At 39.2% G+C, this 26,903-nt stretch overlaps 3 protein-coding genes across 10 annotated transcripts in view; 2 read left to right on the forward strand and 1 right to left on the reverse strand.

The window, feature by feature from the left end:
• The window catches only part of rims2a (regulating synaptic membrane exocytosis 2a), a gene marked incomplete at both ends in the record, with an annotated part of 122,544 nt that extends 119,215 nt beyond the window's left edge, over positions 1 to 3,329 (forward strand). For all 8 annotated transcript variants that reach the window (XM_083678352.1, XM_083678349.1, XM_083678351.1 and 5 more), the window contains 5 exons: positions 2,190 to 2,331; positions 2,452 to 2,564; positions 2,690 to 2,791; positions 2,893 to 3,032; positions 3,126 to 3,329. In XM_083678352.1, the coding sequence (XP_083534478.1) occupies positions 2,190 to 2,331; positions 2,452 to 2,564; positions 2,690 to 2,791; positions 2,893 to 3,032; positions 3,126 to 3,329 (701 nt within the window). The remainder of the gene's footprint in view (positions 1 to 2,189; positions 2,332 to 2,451; positions 2,565 to 2,689; positions 2,792 to 2,892; positions 3,033 to 3,125) is intronic.
• A 3,922-nt stretch (positions 3,330 to 7,251) lies between these two features.
• Positions 7,252 to 9,115, forward strand: dcstamp (dendrocyte expressed seven transmembrane protein; the record flags this gene model as incomplete). Its single annotated transcript, XM_083679421.1, has 3 exons — positions 7,252 to 8,301; positions 8,476 to 8,808; positions 8,950 to 9,115. The coding sequence occupies 3 exons, from the start codon at positions 7,252 to 7,254 to the stop codon at positions 9,013 to 9,015; spliced, it is 1,449 nt and encodes a 482-aa protein (XP_083535547.1). The 3' UTR covers positions 9,016 to 9,115.
• A 3,086-nt stretch (positions 9,116 to 12,201) lies between these two features.
• Positions 12,202 to 21,117, reverse strand: dpys (dihydropyrimidinase; the record flags this gene model as incomplete). The annotated part of the gene is made up of 9 exons (XM_083679422.1): positions 12,202 to 12,264; positions 12,387 to 12,594; positions 14,903 to 15,045; positions 15,590 to 15,731; positions 15,874 to 16,030; positions 16,299 to 16,488; positions 19,852 to 20,031; positions 20,243 to 20,401; positions 20,866 to 21,117. The coding sequence occupies 9 exons, from the start codon at positions 21,115 to 21,117 to the stop codon at positions 12,202 to 12,204; spliced, it is 1,494 nt and encodes a 497-aa protein (XP_083535548.1).
• Positions 21,118 to 26,903: the final 5,786 nt, after the last annotated feature.

The raw sequence follows: 26,903 nt of genomic DNA on the forward strand, positions 1-26,903 counted from the left end.
TAAGATCCTTGTCTCCCATATGGTACTGCTCTGGGAGTCTGACTTTAGTGCTGCTACCTTCAAAAGAAACATGAATTAGATGAAGATCCCACATGGGCTTCATTGCCGATGTCTGTGAGCAGTAATTTCATTAGAAGGAAGTGGCCCCAGGTGAGCCATGTTCGGTAGCTGCAGTGTGTGGTTTAATCAGAGGCTGTGTTATGAGCAGAATCTATGGTACAGAAGATGCTCCATTATTCAGCAAGAACATCATACATTTTCTTTATTCAAACAACTGATGCCGCTGCTCCTCAATGCTTCTACTGGATTTGATGGGGTGTACAGTATTGAATGGCAATTTTTCCCAACAGTACCTTGATTTGCAATGAAGAGCAAGTATATCTGGGTGGGCCATCACAAATCAGGTCTGCAAACTGTTACTATCCTGATTAGTAATGACAAAGGCAAAGCCTAGTCACTTACCTCATGCCACCCAGAGGCTCATCATATTTACAAGGTTGTTTTCACTATCACCCTGTCCGACAGGGTAATGCAGCGTCATTATAAACAGTTGGACGGTCATTAAAAGGAGATTTGATAGCTTAGCCTCTGTATTAGCATGCATTAATGCTGACAGAGTCTTCTGTTATTTGCCTCATATGCAGCTGGGCAAATGTGTACTGTAGTTGCGTCCTTGGTACACAGCATAAAGGCTTCTGTATCTGCAGCAGAAGTAGTGATTGTTGACTGGAATGAGTTTTTTTCAGCTGAATTGATTCATTGATTGTGTTTGATTGTTATTGTTGGCGCAGCAGGTCTTTCACATTGGCAAGTCCTACAGACGTCACAGTCAGCTTTTCTGACTCCGGTCTCCTCTGTCAGTGGCCCTGAGAGCAGGAAGAGGAGGCGGACGACATTAAATAACTGAGATTTCAGGCTCTGGGTTTGACTGACAAATAAAGGCTCATCTTCAGCTGGTTGACAGTATCTTCCTGCTTCTCTGAGGATGGGAGAGACGGGGAGAAAACAGCTGCAGAGACAATAGAGGCATAATTAAGGGTTTTGGAGATGGGCATATTCTAAGCATGAATCACACAGATTACAAATTACAAGGGAAATTGCATTACCGTCCATGATGCAGTATTTTGTTCTGCCTATTTTTGAGCACTGGGGATTGTAAATTGTTGTGCTTGCCTGAAACTGTAGAGGTTTTAATTTTCTAGCCATTTCTCTTAATCAAGTAATAGTAATTGAATTAAAAGGAATATCAAGTACTGCTGTTTTTTTCCAGACCAATTTGTATTAGAATTCATTTTAGGAGATTAAAAAAAAACATAGTTTCTATTCCATCATGATGTGTGTGTGCGTGCGTACGTGTGTGCATGTGTGCGTGTGTGTGTGTGTGTGTGTGTGCCAGCCCAGCCTCACCCACAGCCGCAGCCACGTGCCCCACACAGAGCCTGTCACATTGATTGGGTGGAGATAAGCAGCAGGTCTAATGGAGGGAGTCAGCTGTCACCTTGGATCAGCTGGGGGAGGCCCGACAGTGAATGGTCGTAGGTGGAGCACAGTCAGTCGACTCTAGACCCTGCAGGCAGTGGCAGTGGGAGAGCTGAGCTTGAGCTGTACATGGTGTTCTTCTCTTTAGCTCATTCATAAGCACACGCGTGCGCACACACCTACACACACACACACACACACACACACACACACACACACACACACACACACACACACATACACACACACACACACACACACACATACACACACAGACTACACACAGAGTACACGGCCACACACAGTACACTCATGCACGCACACAGAGTACACACACATATGCACAGACTCACAATTTTATTGTATTTATGTTGATACGGTGGTACTGGTTGGTTGACCTTGTTGAATTGTCATGTGGAGGTTGCAGTGCGTTGGTAGCACAGATGATAGGTTAAATGCTGGTTGAGTCAGAATTGCTAACACGTGGAAATGGAATACATTCAGGAGAGTATCTGGCCTCAGATGCAGTGAAAGTGCTGTGTTAACAATAAACCTACAGTATGTACAGTGTTTAATTCGTCATGTGAGCAGGAGAAAGATCAGGTGACATCCATTGACTCTTTCTCTCTTGCTCTCTCTCTCTCTCTCTCTCTCTCTCTCTCTCTCTCTCTCTCTCTCTCTCTCTCTCTGCCTCTCCCTATTCTGTTCAGAAGCCGGTGGGAAGAAGTTGCGCAGCACTGTCCAGAGGAGCACAGAGACGGGCCTGGCAGTGGAGATGAGGAGCAGGATGACCCGGCAGGCCAGTCGAGAGTCCACTGATGGCAGCATGAACAGCTACAGCTCCGAGGGAAAGTAAGGAAGCAAGCTGGAGGTTTTCAGCCTAATCATTAGACTTTGTCTGTCCATCTTAAGTTTTCATTAGACTCTATCAGTCTCCATAGTAACCAGTGTGTCATCTCCCTTGTGTTACAGCCTTATCTTTCCCGGTGTGAGGCTCTCCTCAGACAGCCAGTTCAGTGACTTCCTGGATGGACTTGGCCCCGCCCAGCTCGTTGGACGACAGACATTGGCCACACCCCCCATGGGTATGAATTATGCTCCTTAAAAAATTCCATGACAAATATTTTGGATGCCATTTTATGAATGTCTTAATCAAGCATTCAAGACATCGAGCACTGATATTTATTTTTTGCACCTGATGTGTGTATAGGTGACATCCAGATAGGAATGGTGGAAAAGAAAGGAGCGCTTGAGGTTGAGGTCATCAGAGCCCGTGGCCTTGTGGGAAAATCAGGTTCCAAGGCACTGCCAGGTAACTTGAACCAAATGACCCATTTAGTATTGGTATGGACTATAGTGATACTTGATTGCTAACATTTCTCTCTCTCTCTCACTCTCTCTCTCTCTTCAAAGCACCATATGTAAAGGTCTATCTTTTGGAAAATGGAGCCTGCATAGCCAAAAAGAAAACAAAAGTAGCAAGAAAAACCTTGGATCCTCTTTACCAGCAGCAACTGCCGTTTGAGGAGAGTCCAGGAGGGAAAGTTTTACAGGTATTTAGTCACTTTTGATTACATAATTATTATTAATGTACAGTGTTCCTGTAACACAAAACATGAAAATAATACTTTTTTTTCCCCCCACAGATTATCGTATGGGGAGACTATGGACGTATGGACCATAAATCCTTTATGGGAGCAGTTCAGATACTTTTAGATGAGCTTGACTTGTCCAACATGGTGATTGGCTGGTTCAAGCTCTTTCCTCCTTCCTCTTTGGTGGACCCTACTCTGGCCCCCTTGACAAGAAGAGCTTCCCAATCGTCACTGGACAGTTTTGCTCGGTCATAGCAGTGTGTGGACTGATAGCATTGTTGTAGCAGCCAGTGTTGAGGTTTAACAGTTGCAACAGGTCACGCCCCCGGTTACACTGCATGCTTGATGTTGTGTCTTCTGAGCCTGTTTCTAGGGGTGCAAATGTGGTCCTGTGTTTTGAGCAAAACGTCGCACACATTGTGCGTAGCGAGCGCGCCCCTCGGACGGGAACGCCAGATGGAGGAGGCTGGAATGAACTCCATAGCACGAGGAATCAATCGATTCCAGGTTTTAATCCAATTTGAAGCCATGGGGGTTGGAACTGGGAACCGCTAAATGAGTTCTACAGAAGCCCTTTTCGAATGAAACTAAATGTTTAAGTTTTATTTATTTTTTTGTTTTTGTTTTTTGTTTATTGTCGATGTACTTGTACCTTAAGGGGTGACAGTGTTCCTAACCAGAAGCTTGGTCACGCCACGCCAACAGACCTAGCTGGGTAAGCGGAGCTTTGAGGATCATTACAACGGGAGAGGGGTGCCCCAGCTAGTGCTCACACTCCCCACACATCTGAGGCCCCAGATATGCTCATGTGCAGAGTCAAAATACTGTACTTGTAGATCACCAGAGAGACAATACTAAAGTTACTAAAGGCAATACTGAAGTGGCGACCATCGACGCTCCAGAATATAACGATCAGAACCAACCCACAACAAGCTGAACTTGTATGATCCAACATCATTATTTCTCTGTTGATATATTGTATGAAATTTAAATGAAAAAAAAAAAGATTTTTTTGCATGGACACAAATTTAGCTGAATTTAAAAAAAAAAATGAAAATTATTTTCTTGAGGCTGCAACTTGCAAAAAAGATGAAAAACAAATAAAACAGATCAGCCATTTTCAACAATTTATATTATTTTTAAAGATAAATTTCACTAGTGCATGGTTTTAAAGGGGAGTGAATGCAACAGCGTGATAAAAAAAGACACATTGTTTATCATTCTTTAGACCATTCATTAGTCTGTGTTTGACAGACATACAGTTAAGGGAAACTAAAAGAAAACTTTTGGGGTTATTTAACAAAAAACTGTTTATGTGACAAAGTGATGATGAAAATAAATGTAAATTATTTATTTCATTGTAAAGGCACAAGCCTTACAGTATAAAGATAAACATTATGTGCAAATTGTACACGTTTCTCTTTTCTCCCTTGTCCCAGGGTGACCATTGTACTATTCATTGCTACAGTACCATTGTTCAACCCCCCTGATATTGTCCAGATTTTTAGGACTGTTGGTTATTTTACAGTTCTGTATCGTTTCAGTATGTATTTCTTTTGGATTTGATTTGTTTAACAAGCATGTTGAAAAGGATTTTCTGCAACATGGCTTGGGCACACCTTACAGTAACTCAGCATGTTTTGATAAAGATGATATTTGGAATTTTTGCAGTTTCTTGTACAGTGCATGTCAACTTCCTTACTTTTCTCCCTCACCTTAAATTGAATTCTACAAACAAATTAGTTACTGGTCTGTCATGACCAATTATTAAAACATTTTAACAAAACATTCCACCCCCCAAGATCATAGTTTATTTCCAATTTTTAAAAAAGAGTGACAAGGAAAATATTTTATATTTAATGGAGGTTGACAGAAAAGTTGTGGTTGCAAGTGTATTTTATTTCAGTATTGTTAACTAACATGCAAAAATAATCTGTATTGGTACAGCAAGAGGTTTTTACCCAAGCAAGAAGCAGCAAACATACAACTCATGTATATTGCTGTGTAGTTCAATTTTACAGGCACTGTTTGTGAAGATGAGCTAATCACAAGGTCAAACAACATGGGATATTGCCACACAATATGATTTCTTTTCTTGTTTTGTGAAAATAAAATTCATTTAATATATTTTTGTTAGTTTATTTACAAGCCAAGACCAGTTTATTTTTATTTTCTATTTTTAGTAATTACAAATGCTTCTCATGTATGGGAGGTATATGAATCTTATAGTTATGTCTGAATGAAAATGAATAGAGACATTATTCCTTTTCCATTCGATACATTTTAATGTCCATTCAATACCTTGTTGCTGTAACAAGTTATATATTTTAATTTTTATTTGCATATTATTAAGTGTCAGTTTGAATAAAACAAGCAAACGCGAATAGATTAATACAATCTTTTGGAATAGGAATAATGCCTCACATGATGACAAAGACATGTAATTTACCCTTTTGAATGCCTTTTTCTTTTCTTTTTTTCTTTTTTTTGGTGCAATGTGTTTATGCCAAGGCTATGTCTTGGTAAAGTATGGTTGAGTACAGAGATTTATGTAAGTTATTTTTCAAATTAAAAATAAAAAAATGGATATTACACTTGACACTGACTACCAGCAACCAATGGCAACACATACCAGAGCATTATTATTATTATTATTATTATTATTATTATTATTATTATTATTATTGCTATTATTATTATTATTATTATGCACATTATAGACAATTCCTGTGCAGAGACTGTATGTATGAGTAATCATTTTAGATTTTCACATAATTTCTGCTATCATGATTTTGTCCACCTCAGACTTCCTCTTTCTTATTGATCACAGCTGTCTTGTTTACTATGCACACAATTACACCTACACCATGTCACTGTTATTGAACCTCTCAAAAATGAAAGAAGAATTCATAAAAAATGCTATTTTCTTCTGCATAATTATAGTTACATTTTCTATGTATAACTAGGCTCGTACTGCAGTAAGTGCAGTATGGAGAGTGAGTTGCATACCTGACCATTTACTTGCAAGACATGACACAGTCAGACACACAAGTGGACAAAACTAAAAATACAGCCTAATATAGTAGATTTCACAAACATGGCAAACAGTAACTATATAACATGGCACCATAATACACTACAGTACAGTACGATGATACGTACATACACCATTTATTTCAGATAAATGAAATGATGAAAGATTAAATGAAAAATGAAAGATACACATAGTACTGCACTACTAACAATATGAACAAGTAGCATGTACAGTATGTCCCCAAATCTGAGTAGAACTGCAATGTACAGAACAATGTAACACTAGGGCCAGCTATGGGGCAAGCTGCAAGATCAGCAGTTATCACCACTTTCCTAAACATGAATCCAAAAACAACGAAGAGAGGGCATCAATTATCTTCCCTTTTCTTACAGTTATTATTCACACTCATGAATGGGTTTACTGTAAATGAATGCTCAGATGAGTAGAATGGTAAGTAAATAGCAAATGACCCCTTTATACAGTAAAAGCAACAGAAGGTAAAATAGAATAATCGGTTTACAATAACACTTCACCTATTTCAGTCCAGTCCAGTAAACCGCTCTCAGTTCATCTGTCATACTTCTGCAATGTGGTTAGAGGTTTGAGAAACGCCTCCAACATGATGATGACTGGAACTTGAGTGACTGCTGAGGTTAAAATGGTAGAGACTTCTGCTTATTCCTCATTCCCTACAGAACAGACAGAGACAAGACTGCATAGAGCTGGAAGGTAAGAGAGATAGATGCTTGACTGCACTGGTGATAATGGTTTGAAACAGTAAGTGAGTTTTTACTAATGCTGCTTTTGAAATAACCATGATTAGCTCCAGTAATTGGCTAAGACTGACACATTTACAGTCATTTCTATTAATGTGCATTGTCCCTGTAAAACTAAACTTAATAAAGTAAGGTAGAGTAATCTTTGAAGAACACGTTTATGATGAAAGGTTGGATAAATACAATAAATGTAGGATAGTCAACAGACAGCTACAGTACAGTGTAAAACAAACTGTCATTCATGGCAGACACCTTTATATCATTATACTGTATGATATCCATCTTCCTTGAATTGAGAGGTGATTTTTGGAATATTCCATTATATGTGATCAGACACCTTTCCTACCCTTCTCAGGTAATATCAATAATGAAAATCACATGCGCTCTATTGAGACAGACCATACACCGTACCTGGTCTGTTGCTGTCCAGATCTATGCAACAAACAACAGGGAGGGTTGGAGAGACAACACACTACTCTTCATCACCTGCTTCACCTTCAGTTTCCTCCTGTGTTCCCTCATCCTCCTCTACCTCCGCTATGCCCTGGACTATGGCCTACTGGTGGCCAGTGGGATTGCAGGCTCATGCTGGATAATAGTGATGGCATCTCTCTTCCTTTCGAAACAAATACGGTGCTTTGGGGTACTGTTTGTGCTCTCCTGTGGTATGAAGCAGAGCAGGAACCTGCTCATCACAGCTGGGACGAGCCTGGTGGTTCTCAAGAACATTAAGAACACACTAGAGAACCTCACTGGGCTGACCAGGAGCATGGTGTGCAACTTACAGGCTAAGAGGGTGTCCCTAGACACCACGCCACTCAGTAACTATGTGAACATGTTGAAATGGGTTGGTGACATACTCAGAGCGTTCACTGACTATGGGGTGGTGACTTTGGTTTCTGATCTGAAGGTCACATCAAAAGTGGACTCAGAGAAGTTAAGGAAGAAACTTCTCGGAACAGAGAAGGCTCTGAAGGAAAACGCAGAGAGCATCCGGAATGCTATGAACACTGTGTCTTCTGTGGGTCAAAGAGTGTTCCCTGTCTTCAGTTTCCTCCTACTCATGGTCTTTACAGCAATGCACTTAAGGAAATACTGTCAAAATAAGAAATTTGAAAACATGTTCATAACCAACAAATTCATTCATTTTGATGAGAAGCAGAAGGCAGGGGGACGACCTCAGGTTCTCCCCCTCACAGCGAAGGAGTCTAGACGCTACATGACCTTCTCCTCCACTCATCTTACAGCCAAGGAAGGAAAGACAATGTGCAAGTTCAGCATTCCAGTCGTCACTCATGTTCTAACCTGGGCCTTATTCATAGGTGTTGATACACTTATGTACTATTTCGCTGAAGTGATAAAAACCAAGCTGGAGGAGCTGGAACCTTTCAATGTTCCCTTACTTATGGATATCAAAGTAAGTATGTTAAAAACTCATGACAAGATCTCTAGTAAATGAAAACATGGGATAAAGATCTGTAGTAGTCCCTGTAACATGGGATAGGTCTATTGCATTCATTTCCCCAGGTCAATCCACAAATAGTACCCGCTTGTCGGTTTATACTGTACTTAACTGGCATCATTGTTTCAGGAGGACACATCTATAATAGGTGTGAGAATTTCCGAGGAGACAAAAAGGAGAGATTTCTCCTACTCTGTGGCCTTATTTGAGAAGAAATGCCTTCCTAAACCTAAACTGCTGCTCTATGAGTCTATACTGCCCCTGGCTATGATCCTGACTGCCCTTATCATTATGGCTATGATGTCTGCCAAACTCACACAGCTCAGGCTGGCAGTGTGTGAGCATTTCTTCTCTGCTAATGCTGAGGAGAGGGTGGAGTACCTACATGCAAAGATCCTGAGGAACAGATCCAAGAGGAAGGAGAGGGCTGAGGAAAGTAGCCTGAGATCACTTATCAACAAGGTACTCAAAATATTAAGGGTGTTCGTTTTCAAATCAGCACTGACAATTGACATCATTTATCAGAAAATATGGGAAACAGCAAAGATCTATTTTATTGTTATTTTACAGTACTGTTTAATCAACCTATACTTTTCTCATCAGCCAGATTTCTGGTGTCCAATACTCTTCCGACCACAGGGGGAGGACTCTTCTCAACAAGGAAACTAGATGTTCTGTTGCGGGAGGAATTGAAAGTATTTTCTGGAAACTAGATTTTCTGTTTCAAACATGATATCCATTTGTGTACTGTGATACATTAAAAACTGTTTTAGCACATATTATATTGTCTCTTTCTTTCTTTCTTGAGCATAATCACAAATCATGTAAAGTAATAATTGTTGTTATGTAATTACATTGCATAACAGTTCAGTCAGGCTAATGGTTACCATGGTGTGTCCACATTGCAATGTTCTGCTGATGTGAATTCAAACAGTGAGAACATTGTGGCAAAAATGGATAAAAGTTTATCAGAACTTCAATTGCTCTCAAAGCTTATTACATTAAGACCATTTCTTTCTTTCTTTTGATGATGGCATACGATACAGTAGAGTATATACCTAAATAAGCAAAAAAACTGAAATTGAGTTATTATTGAATGGTCAATGTTCGGGGAGATTAATACTGAGATAAAGTGCTTGCACCTGTCATATGTCTTACCTTAAACCTCTGCATAATCTTTATTAAAACATGTTATTTTAAATGGTTGCCACGCTAGCACATTGAGAATTGGATGAGTATCGCTTTAGTGCACAGTGTAATTGTCCAACTGTGTGATGCTCCAACTATCTTCAATAAGAATACAAAACTCTGCGAAGTGTGACTGTTTCAGGTTTTAATGTATATCAAAAAAGACAAGGATAGTTTTGCTGACATCATTCAAAGCAAACATACAGTATGTGGATGTGGATGTAGATGTAGTGTGTGTGTGTGTGTGTGTGTGTGTGTGTGTGTGTGTGTGTGTGTGTGTGTGTGTGTAAAACCTAAAACAACCAGAAGAGGGACTAAATGGCTCTTTCTGACAGACCAAAACAATGGGGGTTGACATGCTTAGTGGAAGAGAAGAGTGAAAGAGATAGAATATGTCCATAAATCTAGACATTTTCACATGAATGCAAGCAGGAGTGTGAGTGGACTCAAACACAGCAGACTGTAAAGCAAAAAAACACAGAAGAAAAAGAACACAGTTTTTCTCCACAGAACAGTCAGATATGATTATCTCATTTCCTACTGATGCAGGTTCCTCCACAGTGTTTGGCAGCTGATGTATCACAGCGTTACCTCCTGTCTACTGAACCTAATATAATCATACATTATGTAGCCTCCTGTCCTGGCCTGGCCTGGCCCAGCCTTCTGCTGTTCTGTTGGCTGATGCCCATCTCAATGACTCAAGTGTGTGTACGCGTGCGTATGTGTGTGCGTGCGTGCATTTAGCGTGCGTGCGTGCGTGTGTGCGTGTGCCTGCCTACTTGTCTGTGCGTGTGTGTTTTGTTCAGCAGGCTCACACACAGGAGAAGTAGTAGTGCACTGTGAGGTTGTAGGAGAGATTGTAGTAGGACATGATCCGTTTCTATTGTTTATTTCTTTGCTTGTTGTAATGTGCGGTCACTGTACAATGACTAGACTGAGTTAATGATGTTGATAGAAGGTGTGGTCTTTAGTCAATGTGTTTGCGTGTGTGCGTGTGTGTGTGTGTGTGTGTGTGTGTGTGTGTGTGTGTGTGTGTGTGTGTGTGTGTGTGTGTGTGTGTGTGAGACATTGTGGTTTGTACCTACATTTGCTATTCGTCCCTCTATGCCAGTGTGTCAAAGGTGGCCTGGTATTTGTGCTTCAGGCCCAGTGTTGGGGAAGCTACTCAGAAAATGTAGTGAACCAAATTACTTTACAATTGAAGGAGTTAAACTACACCAAAACTACCTTTGAGGGAAATATAGTTTGTCAAACTAAAGCTACTTTGAATTATTGCCTGTAATATCCAGCCCTCTGATTGGCTGTTAAATACAGCCCAATGATTGGCTGTAATATCAATCCCTCTGATTTGCTGTTAAATACAGCCCTCTGATTGGCTGTTAAATAATGCATGGAACAGAATAAGGAATGGTGTCAAACACCCTATTCATTCCATTCCATACATTACATTGATGATTGATTGATACATCATGCAACATACGATATATTGATTCTAGTTTGTTTTGACACATCCTTCAAATGATGCTGAGAGTCAGGTCATTTGTCAATCTTTGATGGTGAAATACGGATGTTCAATTGACCAAATGATTGTTCCAAGGTTGAAACTAGAGAGAAAAAAATGATCACGTTTTTAAATTAACATTAGCCTTTTGATAATACTTGTAAATCTCTACTTAGCTTGGGAACTGAAAGGGACCTTAAATGTTTACAGTCATTTGCATATTAGGTCATGTGACTTTGTTTCAGTCTTGTTCCAATAGTAGGAGTGACTGGTTGCCCCACACCTCACCATGGGAGAGGGCACAGTGACAGAGCACAGGGATGAGTGGGCTGACTCTGACTCAACATGCTGCCACTGACCCATGGCATCCTGATAAACTCACATTATGTCTGAAATGGCCCAGCGGCTCAATGCCACGCCAGCATGCCAGCCTAATAGAAAACATTCTCACTGTATGATGCTATGTGACAACAGTGCTAGGACCTTTTTTTTTTTTTTTTACTGTGAGGAAGGAGTACAAGAACTCACACAGCTGCAGCGAGGTGACACAAGCACCCGTCATCATTGTCGTCATCATAGTTGTCACAATCATCATCACCACCATCATCATCATCATCATCATCATCATCATCATTATCATCATCATCATCATCAAAATGATGACATAATTGTCATCCTCAACATCATGTACATGGATGGATGGATAGAGTTGAACAATTCCTTTTGCCCCAAACAGAATGGTCACCAGCACAAGCATAGATGACAAAGAACAATTACAAATCATTTATAATATAATGATATCATTTATATTTATTTATATTTCAAAATACAGAGACTGGTGGTCATCTTGAAAATTGAGAGAGCACTTATCATATCCTTAAAGGTGTAATCTGTAATTCAAACAATAACAAATGGAGCTCCCCACTGCTTTTTTGGTGAACAGCTGGGGGATGGGGCTGGAAAAATGTAACCACTCTGAATTTCATAGGCTATCCATGAGATCAAAATTATAGTATTAATCATGTTTTAAAGCTAAACTGTACAGTGTTTTTTTTTTTTACAAAAAAAGTCCGAAAATGGATGTACTCATTTACAGATTAAGATCTTTAAGATCTGTTGCTTAATACAGTATAGTGGTCAAAGTCCTTTTCCTAATGAGTCCCGTTCTATCCTAAGGTTATGACTTCACCATCATAAGGCTTTCTGGCCACAGCACATGGCTGGCCCACCTGAAAAACAAGGAATTCAATTCAAAAGCTTGTTAGACAGAAGCTGTTCTTTTCCCCCTCAAAAATACATACAGTACTGTAAGGAAAAAAATTCAACTCAAGACCCAGACAGACAGACTGACCTGCTCCCTTTGATTGACTCGTTTGTAAACAAACTCGGAGAAGGGTTGGCGGGGGATGAACCTGCCTTCTCCTGGGGTGGTGTGCAGGCGCCCGGCCTCATACACCACCTTCCCTCTGGAGATGGTCATCACTGGAACACCGTGGCACTCCATGCCCTCAAAGATGTTGTAGTCGCAGGCCTGGTGGTGGGTTTTGGCAGATATCTTCCTACTCAGACAAAGGCAGTCCCCCACACAATGCAGTACCAATACATTACAGGAGAATGAGTGGCAAGTTTACAACTACTAGCACAAGGCATTCTCTTGTCTAAAACGCTTACTAAGCATTTAATCCTGAAATCGTTTCTGTCAATAAATTGTGTCTAAATATTTTCAGTGTTTTTCTTATGGCACTATTGTGGCAGTTCTTTGAGAAATGCTGCATAAGCATAGCAAAATAATGCTGCTGCTCAGGCATACTGACATAACAGCCATATGCCTCGAGCTGAAACTGGCTGGTAAATCTAAATGAGGAATTTAAGTTAAGAGACAGTTGACAGGCATCACTTTCAAGTTTTCATCTAAGAAATGCTGTGTCGGAAAGTAAACCTTTAACTTTGCGGAGAGACAGACACACTGTATCAGTAAGGGAAATGCTAATCTTGCAATTCAAATTATTTGTGAAATGTATTGATCTCTACATGATAAATGCTTTGATGCCAGATAATCGTCCACCCACTCAGTTTTTATGTATAGTTCTGTAGCAATAACATACTAAAGCATAGAACTCTAGGCTAAAAAGTAAATAGAATTTGGACAATTTGCAGTAAGCTTTCATAATTTCATAAGTAGCCTAATTATGACACATAAAACCAAAGACTGAGCTTCCTCCCATTACATAACTGTTTCTTGCCTTGGGCCCCGGATGTTTTTAAGCAACAGTTACTCGAAGGGTAATTAATTATGCAGTTTCACAGATGAATTCACAGCTACAACAATCAAACATCAAGCCTGAACCACACTAAAACATCAACACTCCTTCAGTGCAGTGTACTGTACATTTTACGTGAAACTACAACTACAAAATCCTGGTATTCTAAAAATATTGAAATATGAGATGATTCAGCCATCCAGGGTATGAATCAAAAGGCTCTCATTCCAAGTAATATTCAGGAGGTCCGAGCCACACTTATACAAGTGATAATATAAGAGCCTGTCTTACATTATCATGAAATTCATTTGCAGCAAATTACACTGGTGTTCATACTCCTTTCCCAGCTCACATCAGCAATTTGTTATTTGCCTTGAGGGACTTAGCCCAGATTCTATAGTAAAGAGAGCAGTGCCGTGCTGGGTTATATAAGCCTGGTCTGCTACTGCTGGCTCCTTGCATGCAAACGGAGTTCACTGCTTGGGAGATGTCTGTACAGTACCTTACAGTGCGTGTGTGTGTGTGTGCATGTGAACTTGAAGGGACATACAGTATCTCTGTGTTGCTGTGTCTGTGTGTGAGGGAGAGAGGATACACAATGTCCACATCTACTCTAGGAATAATACTATTATACTACTGTATGTCTACTGTCATGAACATTTGATCAAGCTTTAAGGATTTTTATAAAAAAGGCTATTTCAATCTGTATCATAAACCATCCAGAGACATCCTGGTCCCACATTATGATAACATGTGTAAAACTCATAAAAAATAATATGACCACAACGCAACAAATATTTCTACCTCACGGATGCATATAGCATCAGTGCTTACATAAGCATGTTAAATTGCTTCATGATTTTTTTTTTTTAAAGAGGCAAAGATGGTCTATTCATAACCCTTCATCTAATTTTCAAAAACATTACTCATACAGTATGCGCATTGGAATATCACCAATAACAGATACAAATTGGCCAATCCTTTGAACACTAATTATACAAAATTACACAGATGACACAGTGATGGTGTCAACTCATTGTGGGGGGAGTCTGAGACTATTTCAATATGCTTAATGTTGCAGTCATGACAGCCAGTGATTTACTGTATAGTTAGGTGAACTTTACTGAGCATGTTGTCAATCAGCTACAGCGTATGGTCCATCTCGGCCAGTTTGTATTGGGGCTATTTCTGTAGATCAAAGATACTGTACATCTTCCTCATCCTTCACATCAACAGCATAGCTACGACTGAAATGCTTATCTTATTTAGACAAATGTTATGCCCCCTGAAGACAGGCTTTCAGGATTTCTAAATGTTTCAGCACCATCTGCAGTTGAAGATTTTGATAGCAGTGATAAAAAGCTCGAAGCCAAGTACATTGACAATGACCTGCTCTTTGCTGTTTACACTCACAACAGTATCCACATCGAAGAATACTATTTTTCGAGACATACTGTACTACTATTCTAGACATTCTATAGAGAATGTATATTTTAAAATCTTAAGAATGTGTTTGCATGAATAATAATAAAAAAAAATCATCATCATAACTAAATTAAACCAATGAATTGATACATTTCTCCATTGGTCTTCACCATGGTCTCACCTGGTTAAGCTTGGGTCCCATATGACCACATCAGCGTCAGAGCCCTTGGCAATCCTTCCTTTCTGGGGGTAGAAGTTGAAGATTTTTGCTGCATTGCTGCTGGTGACTGCTACAAATCGATTTTCATCCATTTTCCCACTATGCTGAGGAAAGTAATTACACAAAATACAGAGTTTCAATAACCTGCCGATAAAGGACAATTCCATACTAAACTTCCTAACAAAATGAGTGGACAAAAGGTCAATGCTTAACTGTGCAGAAAGCACCAACTGTACAGTTGCACTCCAAATATCAAATCTCGTCATTTTTGGGCAGCATTTTACACAGCAAATCTCTTCAATGATCTAAGGGTCACCAGGCTGAAATATTTTCCTCACAAGAAGGGAAAGGAAAGAAAGATGGCCAGCCACAACATACTGTACTGAACACCATGATGGTATACATTTTGACAGGTACATCTGACAAAACATTCTTGAAAGGCAGAAATTGTTGTATATGCTATTCTCCTCTAACTATAATATATATGTGTAATATATATCTCTTCATTAATTTCTGGCAGTATGAGGACCAGGGCTTTTTTCCTGACCATGTGACCTGAGCAGGAAACGCTCTGGGAATGAGTTGCAGTATAAGATGCAGTAAGGATGACTTTTCTTGCCGTATGCACTACAGAATAATGGGACTGACCACGCCCTTCTCCCAGATGACAGACATTCTATCCTCAACTCCGTTGACCCCGTTGGGGATTTTGGTAAAGTCATCCTTCCCCAGGGCTTTCTGGCAGATAGAGAAGGTGCAGTTGTCCGTGCCTGTTACACTGAGGTCATCACTGAAAGAAGAAAAGCAAATCACTCAAATTAATCTCCTATGTCAATCATTTATTTTCCACTGTCATGCATTGCAGACAATACCATACTCATTGAAGAAGGGGAGAAACATTGATCTGATTGGTTAGTAGCAGCTCCACATACTTTGCCAGTAGGTCCATGAGGTAGCCAGGGGTGCTGGGGTCAGGCCTCAGTGGTGGGCCCATGACAAAGCTGGCAGCGTGAGCCCAGTCTTTGTGCCAGTAGTGTGTGCCATCTGTGCCAAGCCCTGCTGCAATTGGCTCCCCAAATACCACATGGCCTGTTTGGGAAAAAGCAGCATAATACTCAAAATCATCCATGACATGTCCAGTCAACCTCTCATACCACACACACACACACATACACGCGCACACACACACACACACACACACACACACACACACACACACACACACACACACACACACACACACACACACACACACACACACACACACACACACACACACTCAGTGGGTATTGGTAAAGATATACAGGTCCCCTTTGTTACACTTCCTCACAGCAGGCCATGAGGAAACCCCCCTCACCATTTCTGCGTGCATTGGACACCACCTTTGCCGCAGACTTGCTCATGACGTGGACCACATAGAGTGGGCAGTTGACAGCGTGGGCGATGGTGATAGCACGCTGGGTGGCCTCCGCCTCCACCTCCTCAGGACGACACAACTCATGACCCTCAGGGCCTGTGATGCCAAGGGACAGCATCTTCTTAGCCCCCTGGGAACACACAACAACAAAGAAATAGGCATCGACAGAGGATTCCTCAGACAAAATACAAGGAGTTGGAAAATCACTGCAAACACTCTCACAACTGATGTACAGTATATTCCCTGCAGTTTTTCTGACTGTGTTTGGTACAGACAGCAAATGGGCGTTTGCTGTCCTCTAGTGGTAATTCTATAGACCCCACTTTTGTAAAATAATGTAGAAATTAAGAAGAACTAGAATATGCCTGAATTAAATTGACTATAAGTATATTATATACACTAAATACATGACTGTCTTTAATGCTCCTTCATCAATCATAGTCAGTCAAAAATGATAAGAGTTTTGATCCTTGTTCTTTTAGTTGAACTGATAATGAATTGAGAAGGGCTTTTTCAAGTACAGCCATTTGCTCAACAAAACAAATAGTCCAGCCACAACCTTTGCACTCTTAGACAAAGAACAAACAGTTCAGTTCAAAGCATGCAGATGCCAACACTAAGCCAACACTGACATGACCAAATCAACTTTAACACTTATCATGGACCTAATATTGCAAGAAAATAACTTTTCTTTCAAAGGTTTGAAAAAAATGCTTAAGGCAATAATGAATGTGCAGTATAGTAACATACTAATGTATAATAAATACATAATAAATATCCAATGTATGGATGAGTATAATAAAGGTGTCTCCTGATGAGGAGTGACGGTGGGTTAAGAAAAATAATGCAATATATTTCACAAATGATCAGTTATCCAACTACCAATATAAAGGCTAAATTGTTTATGTCATACCAGTGTCAAAAGAATGCACGTTCGTTCCCATAGCAATTCTGAACGCATTAAACAAGATACTCAACATGGCTTTAGGTTGGCCCTGACATTATACCTTTTACAATAAAAAAAGAAAAAGAAACAATGATTTAAATATTCCTGATCAGACTGATAGCTTGGCTAGGTATCCTGTTCAGACTGAAAGCCTGATAGCGGCCCCTCTGGCTAACCATGACCCTATGTTCTCCATTGGTTGTCTTTCTACAAAGGAAGTGTTTGACGAGTTGTGTTAGATTGATGTTAAAAAGTGGACAGGGGTTGACATGCTTGATCCATATCTCCTGTGACTCTCTGCCCTCTTTATAGCTAAACCTCTGGCTCATATTTTTAACATGACAATTCTCTCTGGTTCCATTCCCAAAGAATGGAAGGTAGCCAATGTACTCCCTCTTCATAAGGGGGGTGATCCCAGCAAAATTCCATTTGAATAATTTACCGCCCTGCCTTGAGGCATTCTTGTTTATAGTAGCTACAATATTGGAGTTCTTGATCAATTCTCAGATGCGGTCCTTTTTAACAATAAATTGCATTTTAAATGTGCAACAGTCAGGTTTTAGGACTGGACATCGCACCATCTCTGCTTCTTCCCCTGTGATCTCTCTGGATAAGAAACAGGATTGTGCAGCCCTCAACTGTATATTGACATCTAGGACTCAATGTATTTCATCTGATGGAGTTCAGTGTAGTTTTCTAAATATTAAAAGGTGTTTTCGCAAGCTTTGATTCTAGGTCCACTGCTGTAAAGCATTTATATAAATAATGTTGGTTTGTCCTTGAACAATTGTAAATTACATCTAAATGCTGATGGTACTGCTGTCTACTCCTGTGCCCACTCATCTCAGCAGGCCATTCTTGACCTTCAGCACGGTTTTGAATCAGGACAAAACTAGGTTTGTTTTTCTCTAAATCCCTTAATATTGATTACAATGAGCTGTACTTTTGTACCCTGAAAGGAGCCCAAAATTAAAAGTCCTTCATGCTTGGGCATTTGGATTGATGATAAACTGTCTTTTGATACGCATGTTGAAAAACTGCAAAAAAAAATTAAGAGATTAAATCTTTTTTTTGTCTAGAAATGAGTCCTGCTTCACCTTTGAGAATAGGAGGAAGATTGTCCAGGCGACGCTCCTCCCTGTCCTTGACTATGGTGACACAATTTCATTTTGGGTTAGTTTCCACACCCACCTTTGTCTTTTGTATCAGTTTGGGGGTTGGGAGTCTTTGACTTCAAGAAGGGCAATTATTTAAGAATTAAACTCTCTGCAGAGTACTAAAGAAGGTCCCTAGCTGGACTAACCCTCTAAGTTCCACGTGTTTCGTAGGCCCGAGTACATACTTGCAACGACCTTCAAAGCATAGTCAAATTAGATTCTCTTGTGTCACTTGGTCAGTTTAAGACCTTGATAAAGGATCTGTCATCCAAGGAATTTCCATGTTTTAATTGATTATATTGTGTAAATATATTGTGTAAATTGACTTAGTAGTAATTGATATGTAATTAACTGTATTATGTTTGTAATTATGAACACCTCAGTCTCAGTAGGACCGCCCTGCCTAAATAAAGGTTAAATACAGAAATGTATGTTAGCTTTGTTTTAGGAAGCTTGTTTATTACATAATTGATAACGTAAGTGTTATTCTATGAGTGAAAACGATAAGATGATATAAGATAATTTGATGTTTTTTGCCATAAGGAGCAATATGCCTCTTACTGTATTTATAAACAAGGTTAAATACAGTTGTTTGGTAGATAGCAAAATACTGTACATATGCAGTAGATAAGACTATTCATTTGCTTTCAGAATTTCAGAAATAGCAGTCCACATCTGTAAGGAATGGACACAAGAGCCTACTGTGGTCCAGCTTGACCAGGGTTCAGAAAGAAGCACATACCTGTACTGCATACTTATGAGAAACTAGTCCACAACTATTTCTAAACTTCCTGTGAAAGTTACACCACTTAGGGTGTATGTTGTCTGCAATGTATGTTGACTCAAACTCGTCCTGCACTTTAGTGAGATGTTCCTACTTTAGTGAGATGGCCAAACTTTTCATCACTTAAAAACAAAAATGTTAAACATTTGTTTTGCATGACTTGTCTGTCATGTATTAGCCAACGTCAAGGTTAAACATTCACCATAACTGGTGATGAACTCTGGAATACAATACTACACCGAGAGCCAATATTTACCCTTTCAGAAACCAGTACCATTTTTGCTTAGGTTGCAAAAAGGGATAATGCAGAAATTGCATTTCCGATCTAAAGTTGGGATACCTCGAATGCATGTGGTCAGTCCTTGCTCTTGGGATATGTTTTGAATGCATACACATGTGTGGACATACTTTGAATATTTCTACAAGTACTCCCTTTTTTATAGAGCTCATTCACAGACCACCAAATGAAGGTTTTACAAAGGGACATGTTAAATGCAATCATTCCAACTAAATTGTAATTACAACTACAGTCGGTGATATACGTGTTTTGAAAATAATACTGTCACTGAATAAACTGTTAAAGTCAGTATGTTTGCACTTACTCACCTCTGCAATAAGGTCTCCATTCTCTGCATGCACTTGAGCTATAGCTCCTATCTCTTTGCATTGAGAGAATGCAGCATACAGCTCATTATCATGGAGCATGAAGACATCCTTGTATGCCATAAACATCTTGAAGGAGTTGACACCTTTGTCTTGGGCCAAAGTCTCCATTTCTTTCTTGACCTAGAAGGAGTATGCCAAAAGGTTAAGTAGTTAAAGATGGGTCTTTTTGTTGCTTTTCTTGCATGAAGTGATGTGTCTTCATTATGACCCACAATTGACATAAATGGCAGCTCTCCAGTGAGTTCATTGTCACGCTTTAATGGCCCAAACACAAAAACAAACATTCCTATGTTGTGAGAAGAAAATGTTGTATTGATTGTGCAATCTTAACCTGGTCACTCCACCATGTGACAGCCACATGGAGAGAATAGTCACAGCAGACTTTGGGGTCCGCAGTGCTCCTCCACGTATCATAGGCCTCCAGAAGAGACGTGCCTTTCTTGGGGATGACAAAGTCGATGATCATGGTGGTCCCTCCTGCCAAGGCAGCCTGAGGACACAGGGAGGGTTAGGGGGTTTGGGAAAGAGGAGATAAGGCTGGGGGGCTATAAGGTTATGGTTTCAATAGGGGGTGATGATAAGGGGGACTAGGGTTAGGGTTCTGAAAAGGAATGCATATTTGTGTTGCTGTACAGTATTTAGATAAGAGTTCATAGCAGCAAGCAGGTAGAGTTGTTGAAAAACATAAAGTTGGGGTTGATGAAATACAGAAAGAGGATGATAGTAATGTATCTCACTCTTTGAAACATTTTGAAGGAAGAATATTGAGACTATATTTAATAAAGACATTTAAAATATATATTGAATTTGTCTGAACCGGCCTTATATGACATACCTTTTGAAATCTACCTTCTGTTCAGACAAAATAAGTGACAATGAATAACTTTAATTATTATTTTTATACATATAATGATGGCTAAAGTGTAGGCTAAACTATAAAATACAGGTACATACTTTAGTCCCAATATGAAAGTCATCTACTGCTTTGGTGCCCATGAATGCCAACTCCATGTGGGTATGGGTATCAATTCCACCAGGTATCACCAGTTTGTCGGTGCCATTTATCACTCTGACTCCCGACGGTATTTCAAGGTTTAATCCGACGTCAACAATTATTCCGTCTTCAATATAGACATCGCTGATGATCGAGCAATCGTTATTAACAACTTTTCCCCCTTTAATGAGAATCCTGCTTTGGTTCGACATTCTCGTTGGTATGTAGTGCTGGACGTAAATATCAGATGATAAATATCCAGCTAAAGTATTTCAATAGACGGATCTGTTGTTCAAACAAACACTTGGTAGTGTAACAGCATTCGAAGCTTTGCTCTTGCACACAGATTTCCCAAACCGATTCACAGCGCCCCTGAGACAGGCCAGTAAAAAACACTTTTTCCCCTAAACTTTTCCAGATGTCAGCACGATGTAGACCTACTGTATGAGCCTCGACAAGTTGCCGGTGAGAATATAGAAGTCTAGTCTTAATGGAGCTAGTTGGAGCTCAGAGAACACAGATTAGAAGAAGTGAACGTGCAGAGAGGTCTGCCTATCTCCATACAGCTCGGCCTACACTTTACACTTTATTGCCCTCTACTAGCAAATGATTAATGATGAGGAAAAAACGTTCAACTTTCCACTTTGACGTTTCTAGAACATGAGGTAAGACATGAGGTAAACCAAATAACGTTTCATAAACATCTTATTATATATTATATATATAATCGTATTGTATAACGTTTGAAGACAGACAAGCTCACTGCATTTGCAGCTGGAATGCAAATTGAAGATTTCCAGATTTTTTCTTACTCATGGCACAGGACCAGTAAGCAAAGCACACAGAGCAGCAGCTTGCACTTTTGCATCTTTGCTTCTCAACTCAGCACGTGGGTTTGGCCATACAAAGCATACTGAAGAGATGGTTCAGCTTCAAATTACTAGGCCTAATTCTCAAAAACCTCACAGTAGGCTTCCTGAATGTAAACAACTCCACCTACTTGTATTCTGCCATTCAGTATCCTTACTGAGATGATGATTAACCTTATGCCTGATGGGTAGGGAATAATTGACAGTGTTTTGACATTATGTTCAAACACCTCTGTTCTACTCAAGATGTAGCTGTGGCTTTGAGTAAATACTGTAGCACAATGGGTGGTTGTGGTGTTTGGATACACCTTCACCACAGATCTAGATGTGATACTCTACATCCAGTTCTATAATCTCATAAGGTCGAAAAAATATACTAGTGGGTAGGGGCAACCTCTGTCGGCAACACACATTATGCTGCCCCTATTCATGCGCAGTTGTACTTTAATTATCCTAGTAACATGAACATGTTATTACATAGTAATTAAGTAATTGTATATATTGAGTTGGGAGGTTTTTGTTATTACACAAGTGAAATACAGTAAGGAATCTTTATTCCCATTGTGTAATAACACAAACTGCATTACCATGACATTACATAGCACATTACATGTATTGATGTAGTGTGCACTGCATGTGTCTGTGCAATGTACGTTAATACAATGTTGTTATAAAACTATGTACAGCGTTACTACACAGGTATAGAGGCAACCAAGTGTGACCCTTATCAACTAGAATAGAAATCCACAACTTGCCATGTTATACAAGCCTATTCTATCTTCTGCTCCCCCAGAAGGTGCTGTTGGGATGGTCAATTAGACATGGTTAGCTGACTGTCCAGTGATCCACCTACAGTGTATGAGCACCATGTGACCCCCAACCACCATCATTACCTCAGAGGAGAGCAAACAATGTGCCTTTATGATCACTTAGAAACAAGGGAGTTGATGAGAGGTTCCAGATAGGTCAAATTTGAGTAGGTAAAAAACACCGCTTTTCCGACAACATTGTGATATCCCTGGAGCTTGCTACCGCATCTCTTTCATGAATTATTGTTAGCCACTGGGAAAGATTATCATTTTAGTGCACTGTGGAATTTGTTGTCAACATCACATCAGTCCCGACAACTTTTTTCCATCCATTAGTGTTTTGAAAAAAACAAGACACATTGGAGAGACAAAGATGCATGCGCTGGTGAGATAAGGAAGCACACAGGGCTTAGGAACACCTAACCTTCACAGTTGCAATAAACAATAACATGTGACTTAAGAGGATTTACATAAGATGACAGGAGTAATCAGGAGCAGAAAAAGCAATGAGGCAGCAACAGCATCTCCAACAGTCTCCATGCAAGCTGAATTAAGAAAGTTCCAATTTGAGTGGATTTAGAAGGCTGTCGTTATCATTGTTGTTTCCTGTACTACACATGATAGGCTCCATCACACCATGCTTGAACCTCTCTCTCTGTGGAGCTAACCTAGAAATCACAACCTGGTCTCCTTTCTCCACACTTTGAAAGACATTGGCGTTTTTTGTGTGCCTTGCAGTGCCATAGTGTGTCCATGTCCACCCTTGATTTTGTGTTCACTAGATAAGGACAAACTGTCACCTGTGTAGTACTAGTAACAACTGTGATAAAGACAGGACTTTCAAGTAATACTGAAATGACAATCATGTCACTAATTGTCTCCGGTCATAGCTTAGAATATTACACATTTGAGAGACATTTACATTTGACAGTACCTCACAATTTTTATTTGTTATTTTATTTCATTTTTCCTCTTTTTGATCATCCATCTTTTTCTGTTTTGAACAGAAAAGCCATTTAATTTTAACTTGCCCCTAATCCTATTGATCCCCTTCATTTTCACTTGGAGTCTTTAAAAGTATGACATCCTGTTTCTCTCTGATATTGCAGCACCTTTTGGATCATTACAGGTGTCTTCAAACAGGTGTTGAAAGAATGTACATGAAAGTGAAAGTGAAGAGTCCCCTCTCTGCATATCTTGAATCAGATTAATCTCTTTTCTCTCTTTTTTGCCCATAGCAAAATTATTCAAGTGTTCAGCAAATGACTGCTAGATATCCATGCACACGAAGAACCAGATTGCATTTCCACTAATTGTAGCCCAGATGGCAGTATTCTCCTCAGGTTGACGAATCAAATGGATTCTGTAAAAAAAAATGCTTGTAACAAAAACACACATTTTGAAATGATATCCACACTACATTAACTAATGGTTTTATTTATGTCACATTGCCTCACATATTTTTTTAAAACGTGATCATGATCAACAAATAGGAGAATCTATATATGTTATAACAATGGGATAATTGTACCTTTTTATAAGTTATTTCTATGTAATATGTCCTTGACATTTTAGGACACATTTTCGAAAATGTTTTTTTATCCATACCCTTGGATGCACATTTAGAGACCAATGAAGATACGGCAATAGAGATCAGAAAATGATTAGTTCCCCATGTGGAATGTGAGATTAACTGAATTATGTTTAGATTAAGTGTTTAATGAACATCTTAATGTATTGTAGGGCATCAGCTTTGAGGGGAAATGATGTAGATTCCCTGGCACTGAGGATGCAAAAAACACACTCAGAGTCTCCTACTACTTCAAAACATTTGTCAGTCACATTGTTGCAGCTCAAGCATCACAAGGCAGCTGTTAAGCAGACTCTGAAAATGTTAAGCTTCCAACAATGGGAGGCAGAAAATGTGAAGGGAAACAATTAAATTACGCCTTGCATGAAGTTTGCTTTTCATTTTGTGAGGCAAATTTAGTGCCATGGTTAATCATTATGCTGTTGAACACCATTTGCAAAAATATTCAAGAGCTTTATGTGCCTCACTGCCCCTTCTGTATTGAAAAATAATGGGCCTCTATCCAATTAAAAACTGCATTAAATCTCTAAAGTATTACATGCACTTTACCGGTATCTCCCTGATTAGGCTTTTCTGCATGTGCAGATGCTGACAGCACCCTCAGAAAAGGGAGTTTTTGACTGACTGCTCCCCTCTCAATCTATTCCAGGGCTTGGTTTGTCTGGATACAGCATGTGCACATCCCTCTGTTGAACTCATCTGTTCTCAATATCTAATCTACAAGAAATCTCCTATCTGCTGTGACATCACAGACCATGTCAACCTGTTCTGATAGTGAGTCAAGGAGTAGGGCATGTCAACAATAACCCATTAACCTGTCCAAGTGGGGTAGCTGGGCTATTAAAGCTTTCTTACAGGATACTACTACATGGCTGGATATTATTGTGGTTTTATTTCTTAAGATTCCAAATGATGAGTTTCTCGTGCATATGAAACAAAAATCTAGTTCAAATGCATTTTATAGACACTAATACAACATGACTACTTTTGTATTGAGAAAATGAAATTAAAAGATGATGAAATGGGCCTAGAATCCACTTTGAATTTGACTGTAATGCTCTAAGGATTTAGAATTGTATTTTAACATAATAATTTTATTTTGTGTGATGAATTGAATTGATTTTTTTTGGGGGGGACATTCTGAATGTTGAAATGGAATGATTGAGGTGCTCAGGTGCCTCTTGATCCCTTTCCCAAGTGTTTATTTGGAATCCACTCCCTCATTCTTTTAAACTGACCAAATATGATTATACATAACCAGACAGTTACTGTAGTTGCAACAGAACAGCCTCACTCACTATCTATTTGTGTTAATTAAAAGATTTGCAACTACATGTGTCTGCAGATAATCAAAATGTCTTCCACACTCCCAGATGCATCAGTACTCCAGAGCTCATTTGCTGTTGCAATCTCATGTTTATTTAGAGTTAATCAATCTACTCACAATTCAGTTAATTAATTAGTATTTTAATGCTGCTCTTATAATTGCAGTCAGATAAATCGGCAGACAAAGCAATCAAATTAATACAAATATCAGATTACTGTTATCCAAACTTCTTCGTTACAAGGGTTTTGGGTCTCAGTGTCTCTTTATAACCACTAGATGGCACCATTGAGTAACATTTCAAGTCTTCTGTCAATACCGCCGTTATCTATCGCAGCAGTTAGCTGTCCTAGTGTCCTCATTGAGTTGATGTACATATATTTTAGCTGATGATATCATGGTAACTCTCTGATACTGTACCTTTACTTGCAGATGCATGTCTACTAATGTTGTACATTGATGAGCCCTCAAAGGACAGATGAAATAAAGGTCAGTGTTTACAACAAGTGTCAAGAGAAATAACATCCTGTTTAGAAAAGAAAGGGTGATATTTACATTTATCATGTGAAAATCAAAGAGGACATTTTCCTGTGTCCTAAATTCCCAGATTATGTTAAATCCTGTTATGTTAAAGACATACAACAACATGACCTCAGACAGGTCCTCAGAAAATGTCATTGGGTTTGTGTCCTCCTCAGGAACATATTACAAAAGGTTAGAATACAAAGCTATTGTGGTGCTGAGCACACATGATCCATTCTGTACAGAAATATGGAATACTTTCATAAGAATCTGAACTCGCAGTATTTGATTTCAAATAACAGAGTGACCAATGTGTTTCGGATTACAGTGTCTACCAAATATATAAAAGGACAGAGATTTACACATCCTCCAACAATAACTACAGTACAATAAATGAAAAGTGATTTTAGAGTCAAGGTAATTAACACTGCTGTTTTGTTGACATTATTTATTGTTCAATGTCTAGTGCTCATTATCACCACCATCATCATCATCACCAATTTAAAACATTTTAGGAATTCAATTATTTTCCAAAAAAAGCATAATACTTTTGTTTAAGTGGTATTTAATTCCAGGCTTTTCAGGAATATGCTTGAATTATTTCACACCCTCTCAGTGAATGAACAACTATTCTCTCATCTCTTTAGCTTATCCGTTCAGATGATCTCTTCAGATAGATGTGACAGCTGAATAAATATGCAAACGTACTGCACTGCACTGCTAATACACTGCACCACAGAATCCCTATCAGACAGATACTCCGATTTTGTAAAGAAAGAAAAGTATTTTGTGATGACAATGAGACTCTTTGGGGATTTAAATGAATAGTGTTATTATCTTTCGATAATCCGGATATCATTTGAAATATGGGCGACTTTTCATC

The sequence above is a fragment of the Argentina silus genome (genome assembly GCF_951799395.1).
Source record: "Argentina silus genome assembly, chromosome: 10".
Taxonomy (NCBI): domain Eukaryota; kingdom Metazoa; phylum Chordata; class Actinopteri; order Argentiniformes; family Argentinidae; genus Argentina; species Argentina silus.